The sequence below is a fragment of the Dermacentor silvarum genome, chromosome 7 (assembly GCF_013339745.2).
Source record: "Dermacentor silvarum isolate Dsil-2018 chromosome 7, BIME_Dsil_1.4, whole genome shotgun sequence".
Classification (NCBI taxonomy): Eukaryota; Metazoa; Arthropoda; class Arachnida; order Ixodida; family Ixodidae; genus Dermacentor; species Dermacentor silvarum.
In genome coordinates, this window is record NC_051160.1 from 130,933,475 (window position 1) to 130,952,934 (window position 19,460).

Sequence of the window (19,460 nt, forward strand, 5' to 3'; positions counted from 1 at the left end):
GTGTTTTATATCTTTATCTGCTGTTTCCTTGAGTCTCCCATCAACATGCCTTATAATTTCCTGAAACTATTTACAAAGTCACCGGGGTGCACTTGAATCAATTTACTTTACAGCTTCGCACACTGCGGTAACCTGTGCGTGTCGCACGACTGTTCAATTTTGCAACTTGTACGTACAACTTTGTTCAAGGATCAAATTGGTTTGTACTTCTCTAAGCGAAAAGTGGTTCATGATTTCATGTTCTAAATTCTCACATCAAAACAAGTAATAACTCAGTACTTACGCTCCACCCATCTAACTCTGCTTCGGCGACTTGTCGAGTCGGGTTTGCTGCAGCAGTAGCAAGACAGGCACACATAATGACGACGGAAAGCGTAGCCTTGTCCATTCTGAAGCAGCTTTATGGATGTCTTCCTTGAAAGGCACTCAGCTTTACCTGCACGCGGTGTAGGGCAATGGTTAGAAGCCAGATATTTCTTATAAACAGTTTAAGGTTTTTCTAAAGAACTAGCACAACTGGGACTTTTCAACATGACACAAACATTTCAGTTACAGGAGGTAAAAATGGGAAAGGTTTCTCGCATACCTTTAAAGCACTGTTTTCCGCTTTGAAAGGGATAGCAGTTAAAACTACATCTCCCTACTACGAAGTTTAGATTTAATGAAGCCCGCGTGAACAATTTTGCGTATGCTGTAAATTTCCATTTTTAGATAGGCCTTCAATAGCATAAAGAATTAAAAAAAATGTTTCTTGATAGAGTAAAAGTCTCAAATGTCTGATCGTACGTTTGCAACAACGACACGGGTTGCATGCAATCAGGTAACATTGATCACATCGGCATCCCTATGGTTTTCCATAGCTCACCGCTGGATAAGCTCCGGACATCTTTTAGAAGGTTCAAAATTTATGCAAATCTCCTGCGACAGACAGCACAGGATCTTATCCATCATCTGAATGAGGCCTCCATTATTTCTACGAAAGATCAATGTGTAGAAATAAATAATTACTATAATTAGCCTAGCTTAATATGTAATTATTTCGCGGCACATATTTTTTATCTGCGAATTATAGCCAGCATGTTTGCAAGGTGTATCCACTTGGAAAGAATTTTCTGGGCTGCACCAGTTTCTTGATAAAGCAGCGTTTCCTAAGAGAAGTGTCCCGACGAAATGCATTGGCGTTCCAGTTACTTATTAAGCTGTTTTATGCATTGAATCACAAAAGTATAGTAGGAACACCAATCCAGAGAACTCATTCCAAGTGGATACGTCCTGCGAACTCACCGGCTAAAATTGGTAGATTAAAATATGCACTGTAAAATGTTTAGAAAGTTACTTACGGTAATTATGCTAATTATACAATTATACACTTCCATTTCAGGTAGAAGTAATGGCTGGCTCATTGCGTAATTTCGATCGAGGATTAAAATTGGACCATCTGGCACAGGCAATTTTTAAAGCTTTCGGACCTTGTAACAACAAATACCTTGTATATACAGGGTGTTTCAGCGAACACTTTCAAAAATTCTTAAAGGTTGCCTGTGGCAGATAGCACAATTCTAGTTGATGATCTGGTCTACTCGTAGAGGCGGACATTACTTGCAAAAGAAATTGAAACGCATAATCGAATAAATAACGGAAATTCACTAATTAAGTTTTCAACTAATTACCTGATGGCCCATATTGCAATTTAGAAATTGTAACCATGGAGTTCCCAAGACGAATCCACTTGGAACGAATTCTTGGGATGACACCAGTTTCGAGATATTAATTGCCGAACTTTGCGGAGAAATGCATTGGCGTTCCAGTTAGGTTCATAACAAAAAGTCGCTTTATGCATTGAAACACAAAATTAACTGGAACGCCACTGCATTTCTCCGCAAAGTTCGGGAATTAATATCTCGAAACTGGTGTCATCCCAAGTGGACAGTGCATATGTGTGTGTGTATTGCAGATTATCCTTAAAACGCTGAACACAGGGTTGCCCAATACGGGAAGGTTTACGTGTGGCTAAAGTGAACGTTTTCTAATAAGCTGTACAACTTCGGAGGTTTTCCTTTAGGTTATCTTCGGTATTCGAATTTCGATGTTTAAACTTGACTAATTGTGCGCATAAACAGCCTGAATATACTAGCGCACATTTTTCAATAGAGCTGACAACACCCTTTCATTCGCGTCCTCCTATGGCACGCTTGAATATTTCCGAACCCTTGCTAAAGTTAGTATAGTTGGAAAAAACGTCGTGAGACTCCGCCACGGCAGGACAAACATATCACTTAGCAAGCTCGTCACGCCATGCAAAGTGGAAACAGATATAGGGAGATTGCCAGTGAGATACGGATTCATTACCACGGCAATCACAGGCCATACCGCGCCTGCGTTCCACATCCTAAGCACATGGTGTGAAACTGGAAAAATGATTTAGAGAGATGCTTTTTCATGACAACGAGAGATTTACCCAGTGGGACGCCTAGAATAAACGCGATGGTAAATGAAATGGTGAATGCGAAGCTGCCAGATAACTGCGATGGCGAATAAATGTTCTACACAGGACACACGGCAACTAACATGCACACAACAGGGTGGACTACTGGAATGAAACTTACACGCACAGAAAGTGCTCCGCTTTGGTCCAAAGCACGTGCGCCGATGTTAAGAGTAGTCGCAGTTAAGCGCAGTAGTCGCCAAGCGTTGGACGCGAATATGAGTAAGCCGTGCAACGAACGTTTCTTTTATAATCCCCTCACCACAAATACACGGAGCGCTAGTTAAAAAATATCAGCTTGCGACGGGGAATGCATTATACCCCTCGAACATCGCACCATGGGGATGCTATTGTGAGGGGCAACGCGAGGTCATTGATGCTTAAGCTATCGAAAGGAGAGAGAGTGGCCCCAGAGAAGCGCACCCACGAAATCTCCCTTCGACGTCTGATAAGAAGCGATATGGCACAGGTAAAACTGAAACGGCGCCTCCTCCTAAGGGAACAGCACGCGTCAGCGAAGGCCGGAAGCATGCTTTTGTAAGCTGCTCTGAACTTATCTTTTGAATCAGGCGCACTGCGCAAATTTTGCGACGTCTACCAGATTGGTAGCGTGAGCACTCAACAGCGATTACCGCCGTCATGTGTTCTTATGCGTAGAGATATCGCAACGATAGCTGCGGTATCTGCGATAGTGAAATGCGAAAGTGAATTCAATATGATGACACGTAGATCCCGGCCGTGGTGGCTGCATTTCTATGGCGGCGAATTGCAAAAGCGCTCGTGTGTTCAGATTTAGGTGCACGCAAAGAACGCCAGGCGAACGCCATTCCACAAATTGGGCCTGCCCGGTCATCAGATCATGGTTTAGGCACGAAACACCTTAGAATTTATTCAATTAAATCCATATCACTCGTTCGTATGCTTACCAACGCGTCCCGACTCCATCTAGCTAAACACTACCACGGCGTAGGTAATCGTAAGCAGTGTGGAATAACTTGTGCGAGAAATATCTGCAAATGTGCATAAATACCTTATCTTCATAAAAGTTTTAAGTAGGGTCATTCCATGCCAAGTGTCCCAGACTTGATGTCGAGTGTCCAGAAATTTTCCGACAAAATTCGTGGCTCTTTTTGTACTGCATATAGTATGCCGTTAACATGTTTGTGCCGAAAAAAATATTTTGTCATCTTCATAGTGCGTGTCAACTTTTCTATATAATTTCGCTTGTTCCCTAAAACTGCGCTACGTACGGAATTTGTGACCCCTACGTACTACCACCATATTTTAACGCGACAGCGTTGAGGGCCCCGTGTCACAGAATATCCGGCGTCGGCATCTGGCGTGTGATGTGGTGGCAGAGAAAATCATCCCCAACCATGCAGAACCTCCGAATATATTAGGTACATGTATATGTTCTATGATTAATGTTGCTCATACCTTGTCTTGCATTCTTGGCAAAGCTTATCCTCGGAATTTCGAGAATGAGAATCTACAAACAAATGTCAGGAAACAAAACACCCACAGAGCATGCCGTTTATGTTAAAGCTTCTCAGACTGAAATAATAAAAGTACGAAAATTAACCTGAAACTTATGTAAGTACGAAATACGAAAGTATACGAAATAAACCTGAAAATTATGCAATTTTTTTTTTTGGTGCGGCTGTGCAATATCTCCGGGATCGCCCCACGCAAGAGGCCACGTTTCTACCAGAAAGCTCGCCTTGGTGCATTGCGTTTGCCTCCAGTGCTTGTAACCATTACGGTTGCTTAAGCTGCAGTTGTCGGGAAGCATGAGAAGCAGTCGGGGATCCTTTGAATGCTATCGCATTCCACTCTTAAAAGCGAAGGTTAAGCGTCCTCCAAGTTTTTTGCATACAGGATCAAGAATACGTTACTTAAACATGTTACAGAATACATTAGTTCAACTGGCCTGTTACGTACTCTAGAAACCTAATGTATTACGCAAAGTTCCTGTACGTACTTTTCTTATTTAAATGAATTTTCTTCTGAGCATCCCAACACAACTTTATGCTTACGTTGAAAAATATAGTAATTGATAAAAATTTATTTTCCCGACATATATATACCTTTTACACAAAGTACTTATGAGTAAGTCAAAATGTGCGGCTTACATATTGTTTGGCCGTAGTTACCTGTTACGCGATCGATATAAAATACATTAATTACACAATGCATTTAAAAGCAATGTATTGAGATACTTTCTGAAAGTGATATGAAATAGAACTTTGTTTTAAGCGAGAAAAAACTGAAGTTGCCACTATAATCATATTTGGAATAATTAAGTGCTTTCGCTTCAGTTTCTCATGACGCCGGCCTTCTTTTCGTTTAGTATCGGTTCTCGCGGATGACGGAGCGCGCGCAAGGGAGATAGCAAGGAAAATGTATATGTGTAGCAAAACTCCGAAAGAAGCGCCTACGGTCAAAACATGGCGGTTCATGTGGATTCATCGATCGGCGGTTCACCGGGCTTAGGACCATGTGTGCGAAGAGGGAACACTTCCAGCGGAACCAGAAAGCGGGTGACCCCGTATCCGCTAACAAAAAAAAATTCCCGCGAAAAAATGCAGTGATGCCATTTTTGTTCTCACAAGGATGAAGTTTGTTTTTCTGACCTGTCGTTAGTATAGAATTTGGATTGTCCCGTAACTCGACTCGATGGGCAGATACGATGTTTTTGCGCAAAACCATGGCGAAATCGATACAATCGAAAGCGATACACCATGGCGAAATCGCATCCATGTAGAGAACATCATTGCTTTGCGGGTGAAGAAAACATTGGCAGTTGAGTGCAGGTTGCATCGTCGGACACCGAAGCCCATCGGCCAGCGCAGCCGCACGAAGCTAGCTATAAAGTGAACAATTATCTGGCAGTCGTTGCTGACTACTTTTGACTAAATACGTTGACTCACGATGAAACACACCTCACAAACACCGCGCGACCATTATTCAAACAAATGTTGACGACCAAAACTACCCAACTTGTGACCGGATTGTAGTGACAGTGCCACTTTCTGCACACTACAACAGCTGCATTGCCTTGCCATTGATAGCAGCGCGAACGCTCCCCTGTCCAGTGGGCGTTGAAAAAGATATCTTTATTGTTAATTATAACATGAAAGTGAGTTGTCTTGTTTTTGTTTCCTCGCCGCACCAAAATAAAATTGCTTTAAGTGGTTAGGTCCTGGTGTTAACTTTATAATTGGTATTTCTTTGACAATGTTTGTACCCTCCTGACCTAGTGGCGCTTCAGTTGCACTTCCCGCAACAGTTATTCTTTATGTTGGTGACATTTGGTTGTTAACTGCTCTTAGCCCGAAGCTTCGCGACCCATTTGGACTGACCTTGGAGATGCGGCGTTGTAACTCTTGCTTCGTCGCTTGCCCAGGACACCAAGATACCTGCATCTAAGAAGTGATTCTAAGCGCTTTCGAATTGCCCAACGAACTCTAAGTTAGCAATGCTCGCTACACAATGTTGCATCAGTACGCGGTGAGGTTAAAATTGTTCAACAGAAATTTCAGTAATTCAGTTGATTGTATGGCGTGACACCTAGCTGCTGTTTTAAAGCCTTTTAAGCTGATTGCGCAAAACATCGCGCCTACCAGCACAAAAAGACAAAGTGATGGTTTTCACACACGTTCCGATACTAAATAAATGAATTGCACTTAGCACAATCCGAATGTTTTGGAATGCATGCGCTCGCTTGAACATAGGAACTAAACAAAACAGTACTCGCTTTTGTTTCGCATGTTTCTATGTACGGTACATTCTTTTGCATTGAAGTGACTGAAATCTCAAGCCCAGTGCTGGAGAATATCGTGTCGGTCACATGTGAAACACGCTTTATGTTTGTAACTATGTTTTAAGTCCACATTTTGTTCGACACCGTAAATTAGAGGCACAGCAGACACTTGTGCATTTGTTAAGGTCCCCGCCCCCCAGAAATGAATGTAGAAAAAGAAAAGAATGACAAAAAAAACGTAATCTGCGTCAGACAGTTTCTGTGCAACGGCATTGTAGTTTACACATTGCAGTTGACTAAGCTTAATTTATGGTGGCATGGAGCAGATGGAGAGCACCCGGCTACTAATCTGGTGGTTGCAAGTTCGAATCCTCGTCCAGTTCATTACATTTTTCCTTCTTGGAGTTGCTCCTGACATCGACAACAAAAAAATGCCGAGAGCCAGTTGGGCATTGTATCATCATCACCACCATCATCAGCCTATATTTATGTCCACTGCAGGACAAAGGCCTCTCCCTGCGACCTCCAAGTGTTTTCGCTAGCTTATTCCAACTTACGCCTGCAAATTTCTTAACTTCATCACCCACCATTGTACAGGCGCAACCAAATTAGAAAGGTCTACTAAGCTTCAATATAAACGCTCCCTGGCCACAACAGGAATTGACCTACTGGTGCTGTATTCGTACACTACCTTCCTCTTCACTCATAAAATGAAATCGTGGCACGCAATCCCTAGCGGCTGCGAAGCACCTGACTAAGGAGGCGGTCAGACCTGGGACGCAGCAGAGGGTCGCAGGTCTGACCAAGAAAAAAAGAATCTCTTAATAAGGACACACCTCCGCTGAAACTGGAAACGTTCAACACGCGAACCCTCTCGAGTGAGGGTACCTTAGCAGGGCTTCCTTGAAGAATTATCAGGCATTGTCTAGGATATAATTGGCCTTAGTGAGGTTAGAAGAGCTGGTCAGGCTTGTGCAGTGCTTTTCCTCATGTACTCTGCTACAGAGGCCTTCCAGAGAAGAGAAAATGCATGGTAGTATCTGTAATTTATGCTGTAGTCATGGAGAACTCTTTTATCATTGTAGTCATGGGCGACTTCAGTATCAAAATGAAAAAAAAAACTGGATGGCTAACATTCAGTTGGCAACTACGGCTTCGATTCTAGGATTACTAAAGTAGTTAGGTTGTTAAAATTCGCGGAAAGAAATGGGCTTACAATAACGAATGCCTTCTTCAGGAAGCGCAGTAGCATGAAGTGGACCTATAAAAGCCTGAATAGATAAAATAAAACAAATGAAAGAGATTCCATAGTATCTGCCAATCCCAGCATACCGCAGCATCTAGAAGCGTTAGGTAGATTAAAGGGCAGTGGCCATAGGTTGGAGAGGCCTATAAGATTCCTCTCATTTTCAAGATAGAAAGAGAACAATCACTCAAGAAGAAACAGGATAAGGGTAAAAGCATACAGACCCAGGCTGGTGGTCGAAATGAAATATCCAGGTTTAGATAGGTAATATAAAAATAACATAGTAGCAATGAAAAAATCCGTAACTACATTGATTTCAGAAGGAGCAATTGAAAGGGGATGTAAGGCACCAAGGCAACCCGTAGGTAAGTTCTCCCAAGTCAAAAGCGACCTAATAAAGAAATGGGAAAGCATAGAAGTGCCGTACTCAACAGATCAGATAAATTTCGCTGGACTATCAAAGTTGATCAACAAGAAGAGAGTTAAGAATATTTTTAATTATAACGTCCGTAAATTTGGGAAGTAGTAAAAAATGGCCTCAGAATAAAAGCACTGCGAAGGAAATTTGACATTGCACAGGGCAGGATGTATGCTGTGACATTTAAGCAGGGTGATGCCATCAACAATTTCGATGATACAGTAAAAGCAGGAGAAAAAGTTTCTGAATACCTGTCCCACAACAGCCACGCAACTTTCGTTGAAGATAATGCCAAACTGGATACAGATGATCCTAGGAAATCTTGGGAAATATCAACAAATATTCCACCGCTACCTTGGCTCTCTACAACAAAAGTACAAAATTACATTTTAGGAAAAGGGCCAGACAAGGAGACAAGCCTCTCCACTGGTATTCGCTGCATGCGCAGAATAAGTATTCAAGCTTAATAGTCTTCCCAGTATAATGACTGGGAAGGTTTAGGAGTGAGGATCACTAGCGAATATCTCAAAAGCCTTCGGTTTGCACATGACATTCTCTTGTTCAGCAACACTGAGTATGAATTCCAACAAATGATTGAGAAAAAGGGAACGGCCGATATTCTAGTTGACAGCAAGAGATGAAGTGGAGCTGGGAAGGCCATGTAAGAAGTAGGACAGATAAACGAGGTATCATTGGTACCTCTAATGTACCTCTAATGGTACATTAGAGGTACCATTTAAATTGGTGCAAAGGGAAGGGAAGCGCCGTCGAGAACTGCGGGAAAATGAGTGGGGCGATGAAATGAGAAAATTTGCAACCGAAAGTTGGTATCAGCTAGCGCAAGACAGCGGTAATTGGTGATCGCTGGGAGAGGCCTTCGTCCTGTAGTGGACAGCAAAAATAGGCTGATGATGATGATGAAACGAAATTCTGGAGCTTAACGTGGCAAAACCGCAACTTAATTTTGAGACATGTGATAGTGAGGGACTCCGGATTGATTTTGAGCGCCTTTGGTTCTTTGATGTGCATGTGAAGCCCAGGGCCCTCTGTTGCGTATTATGAATGGAAGATAAATCAGTGCCTTATTCCCTGTGTTCCAGTCCTCTTTCTAAGCCCGGAACTAAAAGCGTGAACAACAATGATGTCAGCGAGAATACTAGCTTCAGTGCTCGGTGAACTTCTGTGAATTAACCTTTTCAGCACTCGCGTACAATTTGTGCTTGGTAGTCCCCAAATATCTTCCGAAACAGCTATGCCCTCATGCTTGAGAATACCTCAGCAATGCCCTCTCCGTGTTGTCGAGATGAATTATTATCAGCGCTATGCTTTAATGTCTATTATTGGCTTTTGAAATTTGTGTGCACGGAGTTAGTACAAACATATTATGGAAGCGTCTGCTCGGTCTGAGCCCATTTTTTAGTTACCAAGTATATCTCCTTTCTTCACCCATTTTTACAGCTGCAATTTTATGGAATTATATTGTCATTCTTTGTTTCACCGACGTTACTGTAAGTGATCTGTACTACCTCATCTTATCATTCTCACATTTGCCTCTCTAAATAAAATTTGTCACCCCTTCCTGCCACGCACACGAAATTTCATTGTTCTAAAATATGTGGTCTCTCGCACACATATTGCGGTGCTCCATGGAAACAGGTGTGTGATTATCTTTATTAGAATTTCGCCTGGTCGGGCAACCGTCTGATTTTAGATATCTGCTGCGCCTATCCGAGGTTGTTTAGTCTGGCAGTTATGGGACGACGTCTACGTTGTTGTGTGTGTGTGTGTGTGTTTGTCTGTCTGTGCGTACTGCAGCAAAGTTAAAGCTTTATTCGTACAGTTCGATCCAATCCCGAACACATCACAACAGGGAGATAAAATAAAGCATCGTACTCAAAAAAGCTTTACGCACTCAAAGCTCAATGCAAAATTGCATTTTTTTTCTTGCTCCTGCACTGTTTTGTAAGCCTAACCGATAGCATCTGCCAACTTTGTGTCCCCTATAGTATGCAAGAGAACAAACTGTTGTATGAAGAACAATTCAGAAGGTGGTGCTGCCTAAAGTGGGTGTTTCTCAAAGTGCTAACGTCCACGAGGGATGAGAGAAAGAAACAGTCTCACTCTTAATTCTATTGGCAAATCTTTTTATAAGAATCTAACATGACGCACGCAAAAATCAATGATGAGTCTGTGAAACGACAACACTATATAAATTATAAGGTTATGATAGAGCAATGGCAAAGGAAACTGGAGAGCTCGTGCGTGCTCTCGCGTCTACGTGCGCAAGATGGCGCTTTCTAGGTTGACGCAAGTGCAAATCGTTTCAATTTTTGCAGTTTTTGTTGACACAAGTATGCGTACATTTGTACCATACTGACACGTGAGCTTATTTATCCTTTTCTCGGGAATTGCATTTCACCCGCTAACAACTTAAGGTTATCGCTCAGCGCAAGATGCAACTGCATGATTGGGACTATCTCGAATGTTATCTGTGGTCCTATCGGTTGTCGGTTGTCACCGAAGCTTGTGTAATCAGATTTTGTGCGGGACGCGAATTGTGTAGTACTTTGTGGAAGACAGGCGGGCACCATCACTTACTCTGGAACATTCGATGACTCGCGTATAAAAGCCGACGTGCTTGACCGGCAGATATTTTCGACGATCGCCGACTGTTTTCGCCGCTATCATTGTGCCTTGAGGGTAGCCTGTTTTTCTTGGCACCGGTTCACCCGATAAAGAGTTTGTTTCGCAATTCACAGTCTTGCTATTGTGCTACGTGACTAGTGCTAGTGCTACGCGACAACTCAAAACAACAAACACACAATGCAGCGATGAATGTAAGAGTTCGTGGGTTAATCCACGATTTAAACCCCGTGCACTGTATCGCAAAGATGCCTACAGGACATCGCTCGATATACGTCCGGACTCTTCGAGCGGCGAAGTGCAACTGAAGATGGTCGGGGGCAGACCACCGTGCGTTGCATTATATGTATACAAATATATATATAAAAGAATGGCAGGTGCACCTAGACAAGCACAACCATTCAAATTCGACGTTTCGGCCGGGGTCCGTCTTCATCAAGAGGGTGATGCAAGCACCCTAACCTGAATTTATCCATTTTCACTATAGCAAATAAAAAGAATGAACGGTACCTGGCGTATGACCACAAGCCCGTGCGTGCATTTAGTGATAACATGCATACCACCAGGTACGTTGACGCATGTCAAACTCAACAGACATTGGAGAGAGAGAGAAATCAACGCTACTATAAGCTTATAAACTTGCGCGTGCATACAGTGGCGTGAAAAAAAGAAAGAAAAAACAACAACATTGATTGTTTTTTATTTGTGAGTAACCCACACGTGATCAGGTGCACATCCAGCCGTGTCCACAGGGGCCCGACAGCCAAGAGCACCGCATCTTGAATCGCCTTCAATACACTTGCAACGTTGTATATCTCCTCGAATGCACCATTTGCGTGCACAATACATCGGACACACGGAAACACCTTTTAGGCTACGGTTTAATGAGCACAAATCACATTTAAATGAATACCGCAGCTCCCCCTCTCCAAACATGTGAACACACTGGGCCATCCTTTCGAAAAACTTAAGGCACTACTTTGAAATCAGGATTCACCACTCACCACGACAGAGAAGCTTGCGAATCATATCTAATACAGAAGTTCCGCACACTTTCAAAGGGAATAAATGAAAGCATAGTCAGGGTGACATGCATGCCTCACGCATAAGGGAAATTCTTTGGTATGATTGGCGCACCAATGAATATTTTAATGGTTGTTTTAAGTATTTCGTAACGATTATATATGGCACAAGTCATATGGCATACTTAGGAAGTGATGTGTAAATTTCCGCCTCATTAATTAAAAATTCTGCTACTCATTCTGTTATGTTGATGTCTATTACTTCACCTTGTCACATAATTTCTACTTATGTTTTACTTTGTTATTGCGATAGCAATTATATGAACACTCCAAGCGGTTTCTGCCGTCGGCGCCGTCGTAGCCGTCGCCATGAGTTTCCGTATAAAGTCCGACGGCGTTAAATCGCCGCCGCGCACCGTATGCTGTATGTGCGAGTGAAAGCGCGCGTCCCTCTCGCGCTTTCACTGGGAGCGAACGCACGGCGGAGAGCAAACGCGACTTTTTCCGTCATGCGAAAGACCGTGGGGGGACGAGAGGGAGGGAGGGTAGATGACGTTTAGCTGCGGAACCAAATGCGTATCTTGCCACCGGGCGCGAGGGGAACTGGCGACTCAATCTCCAATGCGAAAGGATGAAAGCGGGAAGGCAGTGCGGGAAGGAGGGGTAGCAACCACGTACTTGTATTTCGCGCGGCGCAGGGCGGTCGCGCGCACCGTATCTTGAAAGCGGTGTGCAACACGGCTCCTACCTTTGTATGCGCTGTGATTTTGCCGCTCACTTTCTGTTGAAGCGATAGACCGCACGAACCTTCGCTCTGTGCTGCTGGCGCGCTTGCTCACGCCAGCGTTTTGACAGCGATTGTGAGCGGTTTGAGTGTGATCTATTGATGTTTTCTTGTGCGCACTGACACCACGCTTGTAATTCAGTTAATAAGCGAATGTGTCCAACTTCATAGAGCCGATAAAACTACTATCCTTACTCCGTATAGCTCGCTACTAATGTGCTATCGAGATTGATGATTCGCCTTTCGGGCGAAACTGCATCCTTTTTTATACACGCATAGAGTTTGTAAAAAGAACAGCATACCCTCAAACACAAAGAATACCACTTGTTTGCTGCTCCAATTGACATTTTTCCTAGTTGCCTTATGCATTACTTAACGATCATATATGCATATACTTCATATATGGCATGTTTAAAAAGTGATATATCTCCGCACCATACGCGCCAGATCAAGCGCCACCGCGGAGGCAGCAGCCATAGCCCTCGCAATCAAAGAAGCAGAACGAAGAGGTCGCACCCCATATATCCTGACGGATTCACAGGCCGCCTGTCCGTTATATCTTAGAGGCACACTTCCAAGGTTCGTCACCGATATCCTGGGCCCCACGCTGACTGAGGACCATGGGGTCGTCTGGTGCCCTGGGCACACAGGCCTGGAAGGCAACGAGGAGGCCGACTGCGTAGCTCACGGACTTGCTGGCCGAGCCGCAGAATACTCTTCGAGGCCCCTCACAAACCACCATGAAGATCCCATCACGAGCAGGCAGATTATGGAGGACCAACGCCTGACCAGATCGAAGTACGCTCCTCCACATCCCAAGTTAAACAGCTAACAAGCCAGGGACTGGCGCCGCCTTCAAACCAACAGTTACCCGCACATATCAAGGTTGCACGCAATGTTTCTAGAGGTATACACAACCAGTTTATACCCCCGGTGCAACGACCACACAGCCACACTGACACCCATTAAATGCCAGTGTACGGAACGCCCAGCCGAGGCCGTATCCAGGCTGGTGAGCTCCTCACAGACACAACGCGGTCTTGGGAGGCACGGCTTTCCGAGCTGGCGCTGGGAAGCCAACTGGCGAGCCCGGACCAGGCGCGGCGAGCCGCCGCGGCCAGTGGGGCTCTCCAAGAGGACTCCACCCGAGATTAACTACACCACTCTTCGTACAGTAAAGTTTGTTCATTCATTCATATTTGCGCATCATTAATTACAAATTTTTCTCGCCCTTTTGTTACGTTGATATTCATTACTTCTACTTGTCATATATTTTTTATTTATCATTTATATCATTTTTGATACACTCATAGACCTTGTATAAGAAGCACCTTGTCCGCAAATACATAGAAGTCCACTTCTGCAAAGAATGCAATAGAACGCAGTTCGTGGAATTAAGAGGTCAGTGGAGGTCACAGAATAGGTGTCCAATAACCAGGTGGGGGTCCATTGACGGTCTTGGTGGTCATACAAAAGTTTCAGTAACCTCAAAAAAATAGGAAACGCTCTCCTTGCAGCGGCCACCGCTCGCACACCTTTTGTTACCACGTGACCCCTCTCCCCTACATTCGATTGGCTGCGTCGTTCCCCCCTTGTGGACGCGACTGAATGTGCACCAATGCGCCGTGGTTGCTTAGTGGCTATGGTGTTGGGCTGCTAAGCACGAGGTTGTGGGATCGAATAGCGGCCACTGCGGCCGCATTTCGATGAGGGCGAAGTACGAAGACACCCGTGTACTTAGATTCAGGTGCACGGTAAACAACCCCAGGTGGTCGAAATTTTCCGGAGTCGCCCAGTACGGCGTACCTCATAATAAGATCGTGGTTTTGCCACGTAAAACCCCATATTTAGAAAAATTTGCACCTACCCACGTGTAGGTTACTCACGAATTACCCATCTATCTTTTTTTTACGCCGCTGTATGCGCGCGCAAGTTTGTAAGTTTGAAGTCACGTTGATTTCTCTCTCCTATTTCCGCTGAGCTTTACATGAGTTAAGGCATATGCTGGTATGCATGACGTCACTAAACGTGCACGTGATTGTGGTCAGAGACCAGGTAAGGTTATTTTTTAATTTTTATTGCTACAGAGAAAATGTATAAATTAAACTATGTGTGCTTGCAATCGCACACTTGTTGAATGCCGGATCCCGGCCAAAATCTGGAAATGCAATGTTGGTTTTTTCTACGAGCGCCTGCACTTCTGTTAATGCATGAAACACCGAAGCTGAAGAAATACTTCTCTCATATATATATATATATATATATATATATATATATATATATATATATATATATATATATATATAAAGGGGGAGAAGTGTTCGGCCACGGCCACCGAATCTCGATAGGCGCGAAATGCGAGTACACCCGTTCACGTAGACTCACGCGCCCGTTAAAGACAACCAGGTGGCGCAACGTATTCCGAAGTTCCCCACTACGGCGTGCATCTTAATCATATCGTGGTTTTGGCACGTAAAACTCCATAATTTATTTGTGAAAGTGTTCACACATCTTCGAAAACACAACTTTGACTTTGTAATGTTTCATCCGTGGCAGAGCCTTTGTCAGGATATGAACACAAAAGTAATAGGCAGCTTTTAAGGGCCATCACATTCATTAACGGATTCATAAACTTCTTTGTGAATGATGAATTTCGGGTCCGCATTGCATGATCAAGACATTTAATTTTTTCAATAGAGACCTCCAAGAGTGGCCTTCAAAGCCAAGGAAGGCTAGAAGTATGGGCCCTGTGGTCCTGCGGTGGACAGAAGCTTGTCTTTCTATTAACGACAGAATGGGGCAGTTGGAAAGCAACGCAGATAGCCTATCGGCTCCGGTTGCTGGGCAATCATGCTTAGAGCAATCAGGTGATAGCAACAGGCCGCGGGCGGCAGTCGCCGAACAAACAAAACTGTCTACAATGAAGAGCCTATCCTAGCACTTCACAGGACATTTCCGAGTGCGCCTTGCTAGCTTCCCCCTCCCTACCCACTTGCACTATTTTGCAAACGTTTGCAGGTGCAAACGTCATTCGAACCAACGTCTCCGCTATCGTTGTCGGTCTATACCGCTAGACTGCGCATGGGCGGCTCGTGCGCGGAAGCTTAGATGGCGTCCAGAAGCGCAGAGTGCCGTCTTGCCTCCAACAACGACAAAGCTAAGTCAACATACCAGCAACGCTCTGCGCACAATAGTATCAGTGACGGAGACAGGGGGCAGCCTTCTGTCGCCCGCTGCTGGTATAAACGGTATTTTGTCATTTATGCCTTTTCCGATGCTAATGCCTTTCGGCGCTGTATCGCGTTCGTAAGGGGCCTGTGTTCGACCCTCCGCCCCGGGTGGAGCCGTCACTTGGCCACTCACGAACATAAGAAGCGCCGAAAGGCATTACCATCGAGAAAAAGCATCGCTAGAAAGTCGCAGCCCAGCGTTGACGGAAACGAAATTCTGGGGTTTTACACTAGCATTCGTGCTGAGCTGCTGTGTATATGCACTTATCTTAGACAAACGAACGAGCAGTAAACGTCAAGCTAACATTGACGCGAGTGTAAGGTTCTGAAATTATGACAAGGTCGATATGATGCTGCGTTATATAGTCGACTAACAGTAAGCTCGGCTGCCGAGAGCTGTGCCAAATTAGTCTGCAAAAATGTGATTGGGGTAGTATTAGCCATGCTGAATGGATCGAGCAGTCGCGGGAAAAGAAGATAGGGCTAGGGTGAATGCGAAGTGTATGGATGAGAGCACTAAAATGTTAAGAAGTAAGGTGAAATACGGAAGAAAATAATAGATGAGAGTAGGGGAATGACAAAAGAAATCGACAAGGGTGACAAGGTGAAAATATTGCAAATTGCAAAAAAGGACAATGTAGTGTGAAGGATGAAAATAAAATAAAAACAAAAGCAAAAAAAGGCGAAAGCTTGCACTAGGCCGCGCAAAGCTCAAGACACAGCGAAGCTGGCCGTAATGCCGACACCGAGTTCTACCGCGTTGCAATGCCGATACCGCGTTCCAGCAGACCCGCACCATGATCGCGTTTATCTCTCTCACTCTCTGGGATTTACGGCCGTCACTGCGCGTTGCATAGCGCAGCTTGCAACACCCACACCGCGTTCAAATGCTGGCACCGCGTTCCAGCAGACCCGCTCCGTGAATGCGTCTACTAAGCGGTTCGTTTGAGAAAGGAAAGGTTGGCGCTATCTGCTGCAGCCCTTGAGGGAGCACGGCTCAACGCCAACGGGGAGGGGGGAGTGGGAGAAAAGAGGAGATAGGAGAGGAAAGGTGTGAATGTCACCACGGCCTCTGCTGCCTACCCATGTGCGGACGAGCCCCTCTTCTCTTTTTCTTTACCTCCTACTCCCCCTATCCCCTACGACGCTGCGCCGTGCTCCCTTATGGGCTGCAGAATTAAGCGTCTCTTCCTTATGTATAATAAACACCTCCGGCAGGAGCGAAGCAAATCGGCAGACAGGAACGCGGTCAGGCCATCCGGTGGTATGGGCCTTGTCAGCTGGTGTCAGGCCTGGTGCGGACAGCCAGTCAAAGGCCGGATGGCTGGGCAGGGCTGGAAGGCCTGCCTGAAAGGAGCCAGCACACATGGGTAGCCGCGAGGCTATCTATGTGTGCTGGCTGTGTTGGAGAGTTGTTGAGAGCTTCGGCAAGTCAAGGTACTCAACTACGCTAAGCATAGCCGAGAGGTGGTTTGGGCAGGGGTTACTCTCTCTCTCTCTCACTCTCAGTTTCTTTAACTCTCTTCCGACCATAGCGCGCCAAACCTCCTCTTCACCTCGCAGATCATTGGCACGAGTGCGTGCGAACGCGCCAGCTGTCGACGAAGACGACGGCGCACGAACGCAATCATATCGTTCGCAAAAATGCATGTTCTGGAAGCATGGCTGCATAGCCTGTTGGTTACCACGCTCGCCTCGGGACCATAAGTGCGCTGGTTCGAATAGCGCCGCGGCAAAAAAGTTTATTTTTCTGTTATTTCTTTCTTAATGCCTGCTGTTCCTTGAAACGAACAACAAATTACAGCTGGCTTAAACAGCTTCGCTAAACACAGAGACCGAGCAAGCCGGCGGGTAACGCGTGCATGACCGTCAAGAAGAGAAACGCCATGTCTACACCGCCCTCCACTAAAACTAAAATGCGTCTTCTTACGCCCACTGTAGTGTTGCCTGGTGACGCGAGAACGCGGACACAGAACTGTACAACTGGCTGCCGAATGTCTAAGGAATACCTCCCGCCACGTAAACGACTCACTCATCACCGCTCAAGCCCGGTTACCCTTTTGTTATTTCCGTTTTCACTTATCTCCTGACAGTAATTGTGCCTGCGGTGATACATGCACAGATCTGCTACACTACTTTAATCATTGCCCGTTAACCTCCGAGATTGCTGGTTTACTTAAAGATCACTGCGACTTTGCTATAACACCCGCACACTATACTTTACTTCTAGTCAACCAACGGAAGAGAGCACTTTTAAACCGTCTTTATCGCTTCATTTCCTCTTTTACCTTTCCTGTTTCTCCTTTATTCTTTGGGTTTGGATTGCATGTATACCTTTTCTTTTTTTCGCAACCTCATATATTCGTTGCTTTTTGTTTTTGTTTTGTTTGTTTTACCTTTCTTTCTTTTCTTAATCTATGCACTCAGCTTTCGCTCATTAGTTTCCTTGCTTATGCCGACTAAAGTAGAGCCATGCTCCGAGGATGCTATTGGCGGAATGCCTGCTGTCAATCCTCATACTTGTCACCACCATTCACGACATCATCATCATCAGTCATTTGACTCCGCCACCACGTGTTTACGTTTTCTTCTGGTTTTTTTTTTTTCCTAGCACTTCACATTACCCCAATTTTCCAGCACAACCACGACGTGCCATCTACCTGGTTTACGTGGGTCACCTGCCTACCACCTGGACGAGCGTGCTTGTCCTCTCCTCTTGGTGACCTGCCTGGACGCCTTGGACAATTTCCTGTTCATTATCCGCGGCCTTCTTTACATTTCATTATTTCTCTTTCACCATATTTTCTTTAGTACTTTTTGACAACTATGCTTTAATAAATATTATCGAGATGCATCCCACCATGATAATGCTGACCTTTGGTGTCTCTGACTTTTAGTAGACGAGCATACAATTGCGGAAGTTGGTTCGGCTACACCTCGCGTGTTTACTTTATTGAATTGGCTTTTCTCTAAAACCTTGTTTGGGTTTATACGCCTTTTCATTTATTTTTAATGGGTTTAAGCCTGCCATAACTTTGGCGATGCATGTCTCTCTCACTTTTATTTATTTACGCCTTTCAATTCTGAGGGGCCCAATAACTAGCCGTGTACTGAGATTTAGGTGCACTTGAAATAACTCCAGGTGCTCCAATTTATTCCGGAGTCCCCCGTATGGCGTGCCTCACAATCCTATTGTGGTTTTTGCACGTAAAACCGCATAATTTTAATGCTGTGCTTGACGTCTCAGCGTTGTGAACCTAAGCTTCAACGTTCGTTACTCTGGTACCGCTTAAAAACGTTGTTTCACAGTTCACCAGCATTTTTTCATATGTTCCGCAGTCAGCTGCGTTAATCGGGAATATTCCTTGTTCGAGGAAAACCGTAATCTTTGCGGAGTGTGACAAAGTATGGGTGCTGTAGAAAAAAAAATACAATAACCAACGGCCTGTACCATTCCACGCTTCCATCCGCCTTTAAAGTCAAGATACAATGCGAAAATTTTTACACCTTTTTTTACGTTTTGGCGAGACAGTTGGCTTCAGCGTGATAAAGAAAGGGGAACATTAAGAAAACACGTACTTTCTGCACCCGAATGGTGTCGGAGAACAAATATAAGAAAAGCACCACACTGGCACCAGCTGGCCGGGACAATCGGGCCGCGGCTTGCCCAGACGGTGGAGTTTGTCGCTTCGGATTACTGGTTCAATGACAGCTAATACAACTTGCGTGGTTTTGACTAAGCCACTTTTGAACAGCGAAATCTAACAGCTTGCACGTTCTGAGCACCTTCAAGAGACACTAAAGGCAAATACTAGGTCAAGCTTACGTGATAGATTAATGCCCGAGAATGTCTACTAAGGCTTCGATAT

General features: G+C 44.8%; 1 protein-coding gene across 1 annotated transcript in view; it reads right to left on the reverse strand.

The window, feature by feature from the left end:
* Nucleotides 1–2,718, reverse strand: part of LOC119458442 (uncharacterized) — a 38,917-nt gene extending 36,199 nt beyond the window's left edge. Inside the window, exons 1-2 of the mRNA XM_049671214.1 lie at nucleotides 2,607–2,718; nucleotides 284–436 (exon numbers count right to left, since the gene is read on the reverse strand). Of these exons, the coding sequence (XP_049527171.1) occupies nucleotides 284–388 (105 nt within the window). The 5' untranslated portion in view covers nucleotides 389–436; nucleotides 2,607–2,718. The remainder of the gene's footprint in view (nucleotides 1–283; nucleotides 437–2,606) is intronic.
* Nucleotides 2,719–19,460: the final 16,742 nt, after the last annotated feature.